General features: G+C 33.7%; 1 protein-coding gene across 7 annotated transcripts in view; it reads left to right on the forward strand.

Annotated features, from left to right (window-relative positions):
• Tbl1xr1 (TBL1X/Y related 1) overlaps nt 1-17,477 on the forward strand; it is a 155,490-nt gene that overhangs the window by 95,333 nt on the left and 42,680 nt on the right. For 5 of the 7 annotated variants that reach the window (XM_071615463.1, XM_071615464.1, XM_071615459.1 and 2 more), the window contains one exon: nt 12,504-12,606. The exons of the other annotated variants lie outside the window; for them this stretch is intronic. In XM_071615463.1, the coding sequence (XP_071471564.1) occupies nt 12,549-12,606 (58 nt within the window). In that variant the 5' untranslated portion in view covers nt 12,504-12,548. The remainder of the gene's footprint in view (nt 1-12,503; nt 12,607-17,477) is intronic. 7 annotated transcript variants of the gene reach the window in all.

Consider the following 17,477-nt stretch of genomic DNA (forward strand, 5'->3'; position numbering starts at 1 on the left):
CTGGTGCACAAACTCTGGAACCCTTCCTCTCTGGATGAATCTCTCTCTGTTCTATTCTTTAAATAAAAATTCTTGCTCTTGCCTAGGCATTTCTCAGGTGTTTATTCTTCAACACTAGGGAAAGGGGACCCCATCCTGATTTTCAAAACCAGTTTCACCAGTAGTCCAGAAATGATGTAAGCCCATGAGAAACTGGAAGAGGTAAAGGGAATTAATGTTTATTTCTTTTGTCTTGAATGACAATTTCAGATGATAGTTTTAATCAAAATTCAGTTAAGATATACACACTGCTTTGGGGGTACTGCATTGTTAGTCTCTTTCACTTTTAGAAGAACTTAATGTATTTGTCCTGTAATATTTCCCATATTTTGGCTTTAGGTAATTGTGTGCTTGAGAATATTCCATTTCTTATGCAGTGATTTCTCTAAAGTGGTAATTTCTTTAAAGTAGATTTCTCTAAAGTGGTAGTGGAACTTGATTAAGTTCACTTTTAATCTTTGATCATAAGGTCCTTTTCCTTGTACATCATGCCATGAAGCATAAACCTTCTGGTTATCTCACTTTCAGTAATACTGATATTGATTAGTAGGTTCAAGTATTTTTAGCCTGCTCCATCTGCTGTGGTCTAAATGTCTTTTTGAAATCCGTGTTGAAATCTAATCTTCAAGTTGTCATAAGAGTTGATATCTTTCGGAGGTGACTGGGTCAGGAGGATTTTAAAAGAGGCTTGATGGAGTTCATTTGTCTCCTTTTTACTCTTTCATCTCATGTGGATGCAGTAACAAGGTACCCCATATGTTAGGCTGTAACTAGACACCAAGTGTGTTGGCACCTTAATTTTGATTTCTAGTTTAATATATTTTTGATAATAGAAGCCCAAATGAACTAAGACATCATCCATTATAAAATTTCATAACAGCTTTTCTTCTAATACATTTAAGCACCATACATGATTGTGTCCAGAGATATTATTTTCTTAGAAATGAACAAAATGGTTATTTCCTAATTATATGTATTTTATGCTTCTCTGTTGCTTAGATGGAATTCTGTAAAGAAGGATTTACAATTAGTATTGGGCTATCTTGAAATAGAATTTGTACTGAAAAAGCAGGTATTTACCTGACAGCCTTGGTTATCAATTTTTAGAATAAAGAATTGATAGTACACTAACAAGATATTTCATTTTTAGTTTTTAAAATATTATAAATTAAGAACTATATTTAATATATTTTAATGTAGTAGTTCTTTATTTTATTCAGACCATCTTTGGCTGATGAAAATGATTCCCTTTAAGTTGGCTACCTTCTCTTTTTGTTGTGATACCAGTCATTTTTGATAGTTTCTTTGCTTTCTTAGGGGACCTGCTATTTCAGGCTTCCTGCTTCAGCCCTGATATTGGCCATTACTCTAAGGAATTCCAATTTGTTTAAGTGAAAAATGTTTATTTTAAGGGACTATAATGTAGGTGTGGTGTGCTCATTACCACTTGGGTTGTCATTAATTGGCTATGGGTCTTTTTAGAACTAGGTATTGCATGTTTTTAGTAAGAGAAAATAATTAATGTTTTTAGTAAGGAAAATAATGTTTTTAGTAAGAGAAAAATAAATCCCTAGTTTTTAATGTCTATTTCAGCTCGACTATGAGTACATATTTTAAGGCTTTTTTTTCATTGTATGAATTTTATTGAAAATATTAATGTGATCATTAAACTATTTTTTAATTCACTTCCATCATATAAAATTTTAAATGAAAGCAAAATAATTCAAACTATTTACTATCAAGGAGAATTATCTCTAGGATAATTTGGCACATTCATCCTCCCACTTCTTGTAATCTCTAGGATATATTCTTCAGATACAGCCAATTTGAAGAATACTATACTATACCATGAAGAAGAGGCAAAACCTTTTCTGTATTTATATATATTGTCTTATTGAAAATTTTGTTTTATTATGAGTAGAACATAATTTCTTTATATTCTAAAGAGTTTCAAATTAATGTTACAAGACTAATGAAAGCACTATAAAATTTTTTTGTCATTCTTTTTTGTTCCTAGGTCATACATCCTAGGGATGTATGCAGCCAAATACTGTTTCAGGGATTCTGTGTGTGTGCACTTGCACGCGCACACACACACTGAGGCAAACTCTGGGGATCAAACCCAGGGCCTTGGATCCTAGGTCTTGGACATGTTAGGCAAGTGCTCTCCCATTGAGATCCATGAGTAGGCCCCATAATACCATTTTGAAGTGTATTTATTTCCCATATGATAACAACTTCATTGGTTTACAGTAATAAAGATTTACTTTTTATTCACCTTGCATATAGATAATGTGGATTTACTGTGGGTTGCACATTTGGGGATCCAGGACTTTGGAGAAGGCTTCATGTTGGACATGCTCAATCTTATAGCAGAAGAAAAAAGCAAGAAAGCTAGTAGACACACTAATGTCTCTTAAATGGTATTTTTCGCATCTGTGCAAATTCCACTGGCCCAAAGTATGTCATACAACCAGTGTTCAAGTCATTGAATTGCGGGTGAATAACTCTATGGTAGGAAAAGAAAAAAGTGGTTAAATTCTGAACAATAACTACAGTAGTGTCCTCTTAGCTACAGTTTGGGTTTCTGTGTTTTCAGTTACCTATGGTCATCTACAGTCTGAAAATATTAAATGGAAAATAACAAATTTGTGTGTGCTGTTTTGGGTGGTATGATGAAATATGTAGCTTCATCCTGTCAGAGATGCAAATGATTCTTTTGTCTAGCATAATCATCCTACATATGCTGCCAATCCCATAGTCACTTTGTAGCCATCTGAATTATCAGATTAAGAATCTCAGTGTTAAATTGCTTGTATTCAGATAACCCTATTTTATTTCATCCATCAAGTCTTAGGTTTTCAATTATGTGCATATTTCAATGAAATAGACATAGTTCATTAAAATAGGTTGAAATCATAATCTAGAGCTTACATATTTATTAACTAATATATACTATTATGAAATTGTATATTATATACTATGTTTAAGTTTTTATGTGTTCCATAACTGGAATGATGGGATAGAATTAGTTAATAATGGTCTGACAGTGTAAGGGTAGTATTGCTAGAAGTTTAATTTTGATGTATTGTTGTATTTGTTCCATTTTATTATTAACCTGTAACTTATAAATCAAACTTTATCATAGGTCTGTATATATAGGGAACAATGGAGCATATACAGAGTTTGGCACTCTCTGCTATTTGCAGCATTCACTGGGGGTCTTGGAATGTTTTCCTCCAGGGAAGCAGGTACTACTGTCTACCCCAATACCCATGTATTTCTTCCAACTAGTTATCATAATTAATATTAGTTCTGATTTCACTTTAAAGGATTATCTGAAAGTCAGGTTGATTGATAATTGAAGGTAAGGGAGAAAGGCTTTTATTAGCCCTTGTCTATACCTATTATCTACAGCATGGGAAGGGCAAAATAGTGGGCTTTTTTAAGTTTAGTTGTTGTGTTGAATTTTGTCCATCAAAGTTAATACGTTGGAGTTCTAACTTGAATACTTGTACTTCAGAATGTAATCTTAAAGAGGAAATTTGGATAAAACACAGGGAGAACATGTAGGAGTGCCTGGAGTGTTGCATCTGTAAGCCAAGAGCTATGGTCTGAATATGGCTTCCAAAATTCAAGTTGAAACCCAATCCTCATTACGGTGATATTAAGAGGTGGGCTGTAATTAAGTCTTGAGGACTTTGCCCTCATGAATAGAATTTATGCTTTTACAAAAAAAGGTTGGAGAAACTCTCCAGACCCTTGTACCACTTGAAGGCACAGCAAGAAAGCACCATCTCTGAAGTAGGAATCCCTTACCAGATAGCAGATACGTAGCTCCCAAGACTTGGGCTCCCCAGCTTGTAGAACTGTGAGAAATTCCTTTTATTTATTGCCTGTTTGAAGTATTTCGTTCTAGCAGCCTGAAAGATTAGAAGAAGGACCTGCGCATATCTTTCCTTGGCACCTTTAGGGGGAACATGGCCCTGCCCATACCTTAATTTCAGACTTCTAACTTCAAGAACTGTGAGACAATACATTTCTTTTGTTCTAAGCCACCTGTTTTGTGGTACATTGTTATGGCAGTTGGGAAACTGATGTACTGTTGGCTTGATTAGAAGGGTGCTGGAAAGAATGTAAGCTATAGCTACAGGTTTCTGTATTAGTGAGAGTTTACTGCCAAGCTAAAAACTAGGGGCTTTGATAGAGGAATTCCTCAAAATAGAAGTCCAATAGCTAGGGAATAAGAAACTATTTGAGGGTAGGTAATTAAAAAACAACAACAACCATTTATTGGATAATAATGGGGGATGTCTAGCCGCTTGACAGAATTGATGCTCTCTGCTTGGATTGAGAATCACACCTTCAAATCTCCTGTCCCTTCCAGTCTGAAAAGGTACAACATACTTGATTAGTTCTTTCTAAGCTGGAACAATGCATCAAACCATATAACATAAAGTTATTATGTAGGAAAAATTTGGAAGTTAGAAGGTGTTATGGATTGAATTTTGTCTCCCAAAGGTAATGTTGAAGTCCTGACCTTCACCACCCATGAATGTGACCTTATTTGGAAATGGGATCTTTGCAGTTATAATCAAGTTAAAATGAAGTCATTGGGATGGCCTCTATTCCAATATAACAGACGTTTTAATAAAATGAGGAAAATTTGGACCCATGCACTATGAGGAAAATGCCATGTGAAGGCTATAACATAAGGGTGGTTGATGTGAAGACTGAGGCAGAGAATGAACTGTTGGTGCCACAGGCTATTGAAAACCTACGGCCATAGAGCTGGAAGATGTGTAAAATGATTTTCTACAAGAGGTGTTGGAGGGTACGTGCCCCTGCCAACACATTTGATTTCTGGCCATTAGAACCATGAGAGAATAATTCTGTTGTGGTACTTTGTTATAGGAAAATGATATGGATGGAAATAGGGATTTTGAGTACTTTGTACTCCAAAGAGCTGTTTCTCTTAAAATCATCACAATTAACACACATTACCAGAATATTTTTACTTGGATATTTTAGTTCCCAAACTTGGTTGTGCATTGTATTCACTTTAGAATCTTTGAACAATACTGCTGTCTGTCTTCCATATCCAGATATGTCCAGATATATGGAGTGTGACATGGGCATCCGATTTTTAAAAGCTTCTCAGAAGTTTCTAATGTACACCAAATTTTGAGGAGCCATGGGCGAAATCTTTTGACTTTGGCCAATAAAATTTTGTTAGTGAAACTTTTAAAAGCCTCTTGGTAAGCCCTGCTCCCTACCATCTCAACTCATTTGTGTTTTAACCTACCATGACTTTTTTTTTTTTTTTTTAAAGTTGTTTATTCCTTTCTGTTCTTGGACAGCCTGGCTAGATATGATTATATTAATCTTCAAGTATAATGGATTATTTATAAATGTCATGCCAGATCTATTTTTAAAAAATATCTGAGTTATATGCATAGCTGCATTTGAAGAGTGAATTGGTGTATATATATATTGCAAGAAAATAAGTAACTAATAAACATTAAATGTAGTATTTAGTAGTTTTAATTATTCAAGTCACCATTGACCATTCTTTTGCAAGATTGGATGAGCAATGATAAACTGAAAAGATACCAAAAAAACTACCTTCTCAAGTATTCCCTTTTTTATCTTCAGGTCTCACACTTTATTTTATTTTTTCCCCATTGTCAGATCATAAAGTGAGTGATGTTCAACAACTATGCATGTATTTTGGATTATCCATTTGTCCAGTTCTCCAATTTACAGTAAGACTTGAAAGTCTTCTTTGATTTATGTTTGTTACCAATCTCTTTTTGCCCTTTGTTTTCCAGATTTACTAATAGCTGGTTTATAATCTTTTGTACAGTTTTACTCCTGTCCTTCCAAAGAATTGACTGAATATAACCAATCATGGACAATTGTTTTGATTTACTTAGGGTCAAGTAGTCTTTTTATTGTTTTCTTAGGATTTCCACCCCCTTTTTGGGAAACAAGAAATAACCTTACCTTCTTATCCAGTAGCCTTTTACTGTATCAGTTAGTTACATTTTTTTTCCTCTTTATTCTTCCTATACTATTAAACAAAGTTCCTTTCCACTCTGATGACAGACTGCTTTTTAAAGCTTTAGCATGTATTTCAGTCTTCTCCTAATGATATATTCCAAAGGTAGAATGATAAGCTAGCTTGTTTTAATTGGATAAAAAAATTCATTAGCTTTCCAATTTATACAAACTCAGAGCTTTTCATACAACTGGAAGGGTTCTAGCATCTTGATTTTTATTTTATTTTTTATTATTGGTTGTTCAAGACATTACAAAGCTCTTGACATATCATATTTCATACATTTGATTCAAGTGGGTTATGAACTCCCATTTTTACCCCGTATATAGATTGCAGTATCACATCGGTTACACATCCCTGTTTTTACATACTGCCATACTAGTGACTGTTGTATTCTGCTACCTTTCCTATCCTCTACTATCCCCCCTCCCCTCCCCTCCCCTCCCCTCCCCTCCCCTCCCCTCCCCTCCCCTCCCCTCCCATCTTCTCTCTCTACCCTATCTACTGTAATTCATTTCTCTCCCTTGTATTGTTTTGTTTTGTTTTTCCTTTCCCCTCACATCCTCTTAAATGTAATTTTGTATAACAATGAGGGTCTCCTTCCATTTCCATGCAATTTCCCTTCTGTCTCCCTTTCCCTCCCACCTCTCGTCCCTGTTTAATGTTAATTAATTTTTATTTTCATACTTGCCTTTCTCTGCTTTCCCAGGCTGGCAGAGGTTCATTTACCTCAAGTCCTGTCACTGACTACCCCTCAGTTATTAAAAAGATGGTCCAGAAGTAGACCTTGTCTTTGCTTTCCTTAGAGATTTCACTTTTTGTACCCCTTCCCCCATCTATACACCCTGACTATAAATGGTTGAATTATTCAACATGCTTATTCTTTTAGAAAAATATTTTTATATTTTAAAAGAATCTTAGGTACCAACTCTGTAAACAAGTACTCCCTTCTATTTTGGAAGTTGAAGTCAACATCTTTTGACTAGGTGGTAGCTCTTCAGAGGTCTTTTGGATGTAAAATGAAGGAGGGCTGTAGCTAATATCCATTGGTTTTAAAGTTCACTGCTCCCAGTCTAGATAATTTGCTGAGAGGTATTAAAATTGCTCTACCAAGATTCTTTTTTTTTTTTTTTTTTAAGAGAGAGAGAGATTTTTTTTTTTGAATATTTATTTTTTAGTTTTCGGCGGACACAACATCTTTGTTTGTATGTGGTGCTGAGGATCGAACCCGGGCCACACACATGCCAGGCGAGCGCGCTACTGCTTGAGCCACATCCCCAGCCCTCTACCAAGATTCTTAATTAGTGTTTCCTATCATCAGATGGACTGCAAATGTTCTGTTTAAAAAAACAAGGTGTTCTGTGTAAACCATGCTTACTTTGTGGGCTGTAAAGATGTAGAATAAGTTGAGTTTGACAAATAGGCTATAGTTTGCAGATTCCTAGTATACATCATAATTTTGTGATCCATAGATGACTGATTCCAGTAGTTATAGTTACTAGTGAATAATTGGTTTGGTCTATTGTTCTATGTCAGTGTTTTAAAGGATGATAGGTCCTAGTAAGTATCATGTGTGATTGTGTGTTTCTGTTTTTTGTTTGTTTGTTTAGTTATAAATGGACACAATACCTTTATTTTATGTATTTATGTGGTGCTGAGCATCGAACCCAGTGCCTCATACTTGCGAGGTAAGGGCTCTACTACTGAGTTACAACCCCAGCCCTCTTAATGAGATGGACTTTTTTTTTTTACCCCTAATTCTTGAAGATGTCCGTCTGGAGATATGACCATTTAAAAAAATATTGTAATGTGTTTTTTAGGTGTGAAAAAATACTTTATTAAAATTATTGTATTACCTGGTATTCTCTTGTGACCTGCAGGTTTCATCCATAATACTCTGTAAATTGTGCCAGTTCAATTATTGAAGGTTGAAAGGTGGAAGAGACAATGTAAATTCAGTTTCCTGAAGAAGTGGAGGCTAGAAAGGTTCACATGGCATGCATAAAATTATACAGGCTGCTTGTGATTTTACCTCTCTTGCATATTTTCTTAAATTTGTGATTGAGAGCTCTGGATTGTAGTAAAAAGGGGAAGGAAACAAAAGTAGTTTAGAAAGTTTATCTTTTCTTTTTATTTATTTATTTTTTAGTTATAGGTGAACATAATATCTTTATTTTTTTTTTATTTTTATGTGGTGCTGAGGATCGAACCCAGAGCCTCACGCATGGTAGGCGAGTGCTCTACCTCTGAGCCACAACCCCAGCCCGAAGTTTATCTTTTCTAAGTTATACTTTAATTTCTTAACATCCACCAATTATTTAGCTCTATGGTGACCATTAATCTGTTAACCAAACAACTGCCTCTGGCTCCAGAAAAGTCTCACAGTGTAAAATTTGCCTATAAAAATTACTCTTTATGTAAAATATACACGTTACCAGGCATAGGCTTGGGAAACTTACCTGAAAAATATGCATGTATTAAAAAAATCAGAAGGTAAAATCCATGCCAGTTCATAAACTATCTTGTCTACCTGTTTTGTTTTAAACGTGCATTTGTTTCTCTGGGTGGGGAGTGAAGAAATCATAAACTTTTCACTAAGATATTATATTCAAATTATTAAAGACATTTTGTAAAAAAAATAGCTTATGAATGAGATGAAGAACCAATGATTTATTTAAAAGGATATTTTTATTTTTAGTGAATAAAATAATTTTCATGAGATTGAGTATTTAAAAATATAAACAGCATTTATTCTCATTTTAAGTATGAATCTCTTTGGGCTTAATATTACAGACAGCTGTGAGAGACGATATCCTTAAAATATTTTAAAAAACAGTTTCAGTTTTCAGGGCTAATAAACACAACAAAGTAAATATACTCTTTGCCATTGATGCTTTTAAGAAATCAAATGATTTAATTTTGTTTATTATTGTTCAACTAGTTATTGTATTAAAATAAGCTGAAACACATTTCATTTAGAGCTTACTGTTTCTTCTTGAGATTGTCTAATTTTATCTAAATCATGTTGTATTTGCTGTACAGTTTACAAATATATTTTAAAATACTGAATAAAATAGGATTTCATTTAATAGTATACTTAATTTATTGTGTTTTAAACTATCTTTTAGAAGATATTAAAGTTAGGTCTTAAAATTTACCTTCCTTCACCATATGATATTTTATACTCAAAAAAGTGGTGTTTCCTAACATTAGGGTTTTAATTATTTTAAATGAGGTGGGAAATGAAGGACAAAGCACTTTTTGGTAATGTCTTGAAGAATTTTTTTTCTTTTGAGGGGAAAAGGGACATTAGTGGGCAGAACATGATGGATATTGATACAACATGTTCCTTTCATTGTCTTAAAGGTAGTCTTTATTTTCTAAAAGGTAGATTCTAACAATTGTGAATTAACTTATAAATTTAAAGGTATCAAATGATTAAATGGAGAGTTTTTTTTTAAGAATTTGTAATAATGAAGTCCATCATGCTGCCGTGTGCCTATAGTCCTAGCTACCCTGGAGCCTGAGGCAGGAGGATCACTTGAGCATGTGAGTTTGAAACTAGTCTAGGTAACATAGAGAGCCCCTGTCTCTATGGAAGGAAACATATGATGATTAATATTTAGATTTTCTGGGGCTGCCATGACAAAATACTGCAGACCGGATGGCCAGAACTACAAAAATCTATTTTTTCCCCCACAATTCTGGAGGCTATATATTCAAGATAAAGTTGTTATCAGGAATGGTTTATTCTGAAGACTCTCTCCTTTGCTCAAAAGTGGATGCCTCCTATGTCCTTACATGACCTTTCCTTTGTGTGCATGTCTTCCTGGGGGACTCTTTTACCCAGTCACATTGAATTAGGGTTTACCCACATGGCCTCATTTTAACTTAATGACTTCTGTGAACAGGGTTTGTTTACATTCTGAGATGATTTAATACACACACACACACCCCTTGTTGTTCATTATTACTGTGATTTTATAGTTAAAAGGCACAATTCTAGAGCTGGATGGGGTGGATCATGACTGTCATTCTAGCTACTTGGGAGTCTGAGGCAGGAGGATCATAAGTTGGAGGCCATCCTGGGTGATCCTATCTCAGAAAGTAAAAAGGCTGGGAATGTTATAGCTCAGTGGTAGTGCACCCTTTCATTTGATCCCCAGTACCATCCCCCCAATAATAATAATAATAGGCCCCGCCATATTAATGTAAGTGGTATTATCACATTGTGTCTTTATTTCAACAAGTTTGACCAAATTGGCTGTGATAAACCCAGTGAGCAGCCTAGCCACAGATGACCTGTTTTTATCAACCTACTGTGATTGCTTCACGGTAGATTGAAAACACATACACACCAAACAAAATAATTTTAGTAGATTATTCTGTATCTAAAAGTGGGAATTGTATGTGATAGCAGAGGATGACTGATCATATTGTTTTGTCATTTATTTGTATCATAGTTCATATAAACTGTACAGTGATAGTCTGCACTGAACATGGGACTTGACAATATACATTATGTCTTGAAATTAGCAACAGGACCCTCTAGTGCTAAGAATTCTTTGTATTTATTTTGGTGTCCCCTCCACCATTCATCAAATTGTAGTATTTAATAACATTTCCATACACACACACACACTCATGTTATTGTTGTCATATTAAAATGAGGAAGATAATAAATATTGTGGAAGAGGAAATTAAATGCTGTAAGGACTAGCTAGCCATGTATATATTATATAGCACGTAATCTATAAATGGGAATATTATTCTTCATTTTCCTTAACATTCAAATTAATAAGAAGTAGTATGCACATAAATGGGAATAAATAGATATATTTCAGATATTTTGAATTAAAAAGAAAACTTATACACCAATATGCCTCTTAAAGAAGCTTGTAAGGTACCCACATTTTACATTCTTTGCCTACTTCTACCCTCAACCTTTGGTTCTGTCTGATCTCAATTTGCTTTACTTTTTCTTACCCAACCTGTAGTTAACTAATTGTCTTTCTTCCCAACAACTTTTTAGGGCATAAGGTGTGTCACTAGTCTACCCTTTTTATTCATATTTTCAAGACCTGTCATTGAACCATTCAAAGTGCTCAACTATAGTTTTGAGTAAATGCATTAAAAAGATCTAAATAAAATGCTCAGTGCATTATTTTTGTAGTGTTTCCTTGTTATCTAACACATTTAATCAGCACTTGTTTGGACATCACTCCAAAGTAATATGAGTAATTGTACATTTGACCTTCCTGGATGATGGGAGCAGAACCGTAGGGCCACTCTCCTTGCACTGTGTGATTGATAATGTTTAAATGTTCTGGTGCAACTCTGCAGGGATTTCCTTCCTTACCTTCAGTTTAGCATTCTTTAAAGCATGATTCCCTAGAAGCCTGTGCATCCTAGAAAGACCCATGGCATAGTGAGACAGTTGTTATCATTAAGTCCATAGTGTTAGGTACTGTCTGTGGGTCATATCCAGTCTACTACCCTTAAGGTCCACAAGCAGAGAAAGGTTCTTACATTTTAAGTGCTTGGGTGGTGAGAATCAAAAGAATGCTAATATTTTATGACACAGCAATTATCATGAAATTTGAATTGCAGTGTCCATAAATAAAGATTTATTGGAACACAGCCATACTCATTTGTTTACATGTTGCTGCTTTTGCAACATACGGCAGAATTGAGTAGTTGTGACAGACCGTATGGTTGGCAAAATCGAATAAATTATTTAACTGTCTGGCTCTTTACAGAAAAGTTTGTTGACCTCTTCTTTAAATTATTTCTGTGATGAAAAAGAAATGGATAAGTTTAACTAGATACACTTAAGTCATGTCCTTTACCCATTCTGTGTACAAGGTTTTTATATATCCAGTAAGAGTATTATTTGGATTTTAGGAAATTTTTCCTCTGCTTCTCTGCCTCATACAAATTTACAAACCGTTGAGACTTGAACATTACATAAATGTTCAGAATGGAGACGTCAAATTCTGCCAAATTATGTAGACAAAGCCAGAGTAGATGACTTGTTGTTTTCCTCTACCCAGTGTTTTCAAAATATCTTTTCCTAAATAAGTAATATTCTTGATTTTAACAATTTACTGTTTTTCTACTTAAGGAGAGTAAAGGAAAAAATAATATTAAAAAGTTATTTGATATACATTAAAATATGATGTTGAAGCCCTCTTTATAAATTTTGCTGATGTTGCCTTGCAGAAAAATACATGTAATCATTTGCTCACTATGGAAGTAACTTTTTTAGGGATTATTATTAGGCAATATACAACCTCATTTTAAATCATTTAATAAAAATCAAATGGTTTTTACAACATTGTTTACAATTTGTTTAACAATATTTTACTGAGAAAATACTTAATTAACTTTGTTTTATTTTTAGGGTTATATCCTGTGTTGTGACCTCATGGTTTAAGTGGGAATAAAGATGAGTATAAGCAGTGATGAGGTCAACTTCTTGGTATATAGATACTTGCAAGAGTCAGGTGAGTACTTTTATAAAGTAAATAGGCCTCAAATTATTTTAATATTCTCAAAATAATCTTTTATGCATTTGAAATTTGTATCAGTCCAAACTGTTGAACCTTGTATGTTTCCTTAATGTCTGGACTGCCATTTTAAAGCTGTTTTACTGCATGGTTTAACTCTCTGACTCTTTCAAATATGTTGGAATTATCTCAGGCAAATATTTGTAACAACCAGTTTGTCTTTCTCTGTTAAAAGGCCATTTTTATAATTTGTTATTAAATAAGATTATTGCACATGTTTAGTAGGAACATATAAACTCAGATATCATCAGTTTGAAAATGTATGTCCAGTGTCCTCAGTTAAATATTATTGGTCCTAATTGCAGTTAGCATTTCAAAAGCTAAATTAATCGTAATTTTTAAAGAATGCTATCCTAAGTATTATCCCAGTTGATTAAATGTATCATGGATATGAATTCTGATGAATGTATTGGACATGGTTATAAACACAGATCATTAAGTCATTGGCAATTAATATTAAGTAAATCCCTGATCATCCAAGTTTTCTAGATATGTTAATAGATTAGGCAGAAAATAGAAGGATTACTGCAAAGGAAAATGAATGGATCAAGCTAAAAATGTAAAAGTAGAAGAGGGAAAACTGTTCAATATAGCTGGAGTGTATGACAGTCATAAAGATAGATTGCAATGATAAGGGCAGATTTTTAACATTAGATGGAATAATTTAGTTAAAAATGTCAACTGCTAATCTAGAGATTAAATTTTAGAATTTATACCTTAAAGTGCATTTAAGTAGTAGATTGAGATGTGGTATAAAAAAGATAATTTTGATAGTTGTATGTGAGGGAGGACAGAAGGAATATAATAGAGATATAAACTTCTAGGACATTGAGCTCTTAGGTTTGGATTTTTAGGCAATTTTTTACCAAGAAAATACTAAGCCCTTCTTATAGGGCTTAGGGAGTTGTCCTTTTATTTTCGGGGAACCACATGGCCTTAGATTTAAACCCCATTGCTTGCTGAAAATGTCCCCATCTGTATTCTAGGTCTGAATCTTTCTCTTGGGTGGATATTTTCTATTCCCAAGAACCTTCACTGCTCCTCTATGAATAGCTAAGAAGACAGGGACCAAGAAGGAAATTCAGGGAAGGAAGTAACCACCCAACAGATAATAACTTATTATGAATCTTTAAAATTAATAGATCTTGTTTTGTTTAAACTGATATGGAAGGTCGATCTGAAAGAAGACTTCCAAATATTGATTTGAATAATATAAAATGACTAATAAAGTGAAAAAGTAGTGACCTGGTGATTATTTTCTATGTGACATATATAAAATACTTTTGGTCAAAGTGGAAAAGAGTTTATTGGATCAGAATAACACTGTGTTTTCTACTTTTAAACCTGACCACCTCTTTAAGCCAGAGCTTTGAGTCTTTTGGACAAAAGTCTCACAAATTGAACAAAAACTTTTATAACTGAAGGGTAGATAGATTGGAAATATATTATAAAAGCTTATTGATATAGTAGGAAGGCAGCAATTTAGGTTGAACCATAGAAGGTTTTGGAGTTCAAAAACAGTTGAATAGCTCATCAGTGTTCTGCAGTTCATTCAGCTTGTGCTGAGGTGAAGCAGGGCAAATCGAGGTTAGAGTGTTAATGAGTGTTCAAATTTTCCTGTTTCCAAGTGGAAGTCTACAAATTGATATTTTATGTTCTTATAAGAATATATAATGAGGAAAAAGGGGCAGTAAAATAATATTCTGGTTTAGTTTCTGAAAGAGTTCGAGTGATGAAATATTATCAAAAGCATCCTTAAAGTTGCTTATGTTCTCAGAGAAACCCCTTCTAAATTCCATCTTTTAAGGTATTTTAAGTCACAGTAAAAATAAAGCAAACAGTATATTTTTTAAAAAACATTGTATTATGGACTGATATGTATCTTAAATCCTTTAGAATTGTTTCCTGCATCATTAGGTGTGCTTTTTGTTATTCTTCAGAAACTTAAAAGTTTCTGTGTACTGGTTATGAGGTACATTAGTAAGTCACATTGCTAAAAATAGAAACCCCAGTCCTTTCTGTTTATGTTATGATTTATTGGGAGTGGAATCAGATTCTGCTGATAACATTTTGATTTATGGCAATTTTTATTGGTACACAACATAAAATTTATAAATTTAGGAATAGTCTTTAGCAGAGTTCTAAAGTCTGATCCTCTGACCACCTGTATCAGAATCAGGTAGGAAGCATTGAGTGGGGCCCAGGAATCTGCATTTTACAAAGCCCCAAGATGATTCATAGGTGTTATAATGTTTGAAAGCCAGTGGTCTTTTTTAATTGAAGGACAGTTGAAACTTGACAACAGAGTTGACACCAGGAAGGTAACATGTTCCGAATATCTTGAAAAAAAATTATAATTAATAATTACTCAAGATGAAGTAGAAAGTATGAAACGTGCATGCATTGAGATTTGGAGTGCAAAACTGTCTTCTAAAGAGGAGCTAGCTGCCTTTAAAAGTGGTGTATCTGTAGTTGTGACCAAGGTTTACCGGGACCAATGAGGCATATTTTTGTCAGAAAGGTTACCATGAGACATAGATTTTAATTTACTTCAAGAAACGGGAGGCAGTAGAGAGTTTTAAGAATTTTATAGTTCCGTGAACTCTGGACAGGGTTCACAAAGAATCCAGACTCTCACCCATAACCAGATTCTGTAGATCTGGTTGCTTGCCACGTCATGTATTCCAAAAGCTCCTTCTTGGTTCTGATTCCTGGTTATACATAAATTTGGTGATTTTTGCAGTAGATTCAAGTTTGGAGTAACCTGGTCCAGAATTCCTTTTCAGGGTTATTTTGGGAGTAGTGTATTTAATACCATAACTTATGAGGGATACTTATTGAGAATTAATCATTAAATATTTAAGCAGTATGACACATTGCTTGCAGGTTATAACTGTTTTCTTTTGAAAGATTTAAAGCAAATATAAAAGAAACTATAGAGTCTTAACACTGCTTCCTTCCTTACAAAAGAGCATTGATTGAATTGGGGTGGGAGGTTTGCAGAAAGGGAGCAGTCAAGGCAAAGAAAGAATGTGTGCAAAGGTGTTGAAGGATCTGGTTTGTGAAGACTCCAATAAGAAAAATAAAATTTCCTCCCCTATCTAATTGTCTAAAAGGCTCTCAAGGTTCAGAGACACCTTGTGAAAGTTTTGTTCTGCTTTGATACAAAAATGCTTTCGAAGTAATATTTTTCAGTAAGAATCTTAAGCATTTCTTCTCTGCCGTGTTTAATCTTGGACTGTGGTTTCTATCTCCTGAGGGAATAAAATTGCCTAAATTAGCTTAGTGTTAAGTTTTATATATTTATTTTTTTACTACTATCAGCACTAGAAGATATTATATGTTAAAAGTCCATCTCCTTCCCCCAGATTACATACCTTTTCGGAGAATCATTTTCCTCATTCATAAAATTTATTCCTTATAGAAAAGAGATTACACTGTGATCATCAGCCTTGAATGTTTAATGGACTTCACTGTTACAAATCAGCCATCTCCTCACACATCAAAACAAATTAAAAGTAGATTTATTGTTGGGATATTATTAATGTTAAGACTTTTATTTTTTCTCAATTTTATCTCTAGAAAGTGCACCTAAGGTAATTAATTGGTGTTTACCATTCTGCACTTATATGAAATAGACCCATATTTGCGTATATTTCCTAGGAAATAAACACTTTTTCCCTTTTGAGATGACTTGAAAATTGAAAACATTTGAAATATAGTACTGTCTGTATGTCACACTAGATGATTGACTGGATTCAGCATTCTCCCTTTAATTGGTGTTTGCCCACTAGCATTAATTTGATTGCCCCCAAAACATATACATTTATCAATTATGTGCAGATAAATACCTTAGAGGCTTAGAGTAGGATGTTTTAAAATTTCCCTCTTTCCTAATCCCCTTTCCTTCTTTTGCCTCACCAATGACTCTTGTCAGTTAAAGTTTATTTTTTTCTGAAGAAATTGTTCCTGGTAATTTTTTGTGAACCTCCTTTTTGTCGTTTTATATGCAAATGTGCTTTTTATCTTCCTTAAATTGTGTATTTAGTTGGAGAATTCTTTATTAGACTATCATCTTACATGTTTAAGAGCTCCATAGCATCTCTATTGATGTGTTTGACTATTGGATGCCAGGGAAACAGTTGCTGCTTATGATTGAAAGACTAACTGGAAGTAGCAAAAACAAAATGCCTTCATTATTAAAATAAGTTTATTTTCACGCTACTTTAAAAAATTCTAATGTTTTAGAACCGAGATTCATCTTACATAATTTACTATTTATTTGAAGGTGATGATATATGTAGCATTTGATTGATGAAAGATCATCTCATTTCTTTTACACTTCACCTCTTTTCATTGTTCACTTTTTCTAAACTTTAAAAAAGATCCAGTATATAGGCCTTGCACCAACCACACCACTTTTATGAGATGGCACTATTACTCAAATGTTGAACAGGTTGAGCATCCCTAATCCCAAAATCTGAAATCCAAAATGCTTTTGAACAACCAATAATGAAAATTAAAAAAAAAAAAACAAAACACAACAGACAGTAGTATAGCAGTATGTAAAAAAGTGGATGTGTAACCAGTGTGATTCTGCAATCTGTATACGGAGTAAAAATGGGAGTTCATAACCCACTTGAATCAAATGTATGAAATATGATATGTCAAGAACTATGTAATGTTTTTAACAACTAATAATAATAATAATAATAAAATGCTTCAACACCAGCAACTTTGAGTGCCAGTAAAATTAATGCAAGTAGAAAATTCCACATCTGATCTCATGTGAATGATATCAGTCAAAA

The sequence above is a fragment of the Marmota flaviventris genome, chromosome 8 (assembly GCF_047511675.1).
Source record: "Marmota flaviventris isolate mMarFla1 chromosome 8, mMarFla1.hap1, whole genome shotgun sequence".
Lineage (NCBI taxonomy): Eukaryota > Metazoa > Chordata > Mammalia > Rodentia > Sciuridae > Marmota > Marmota flaviventris.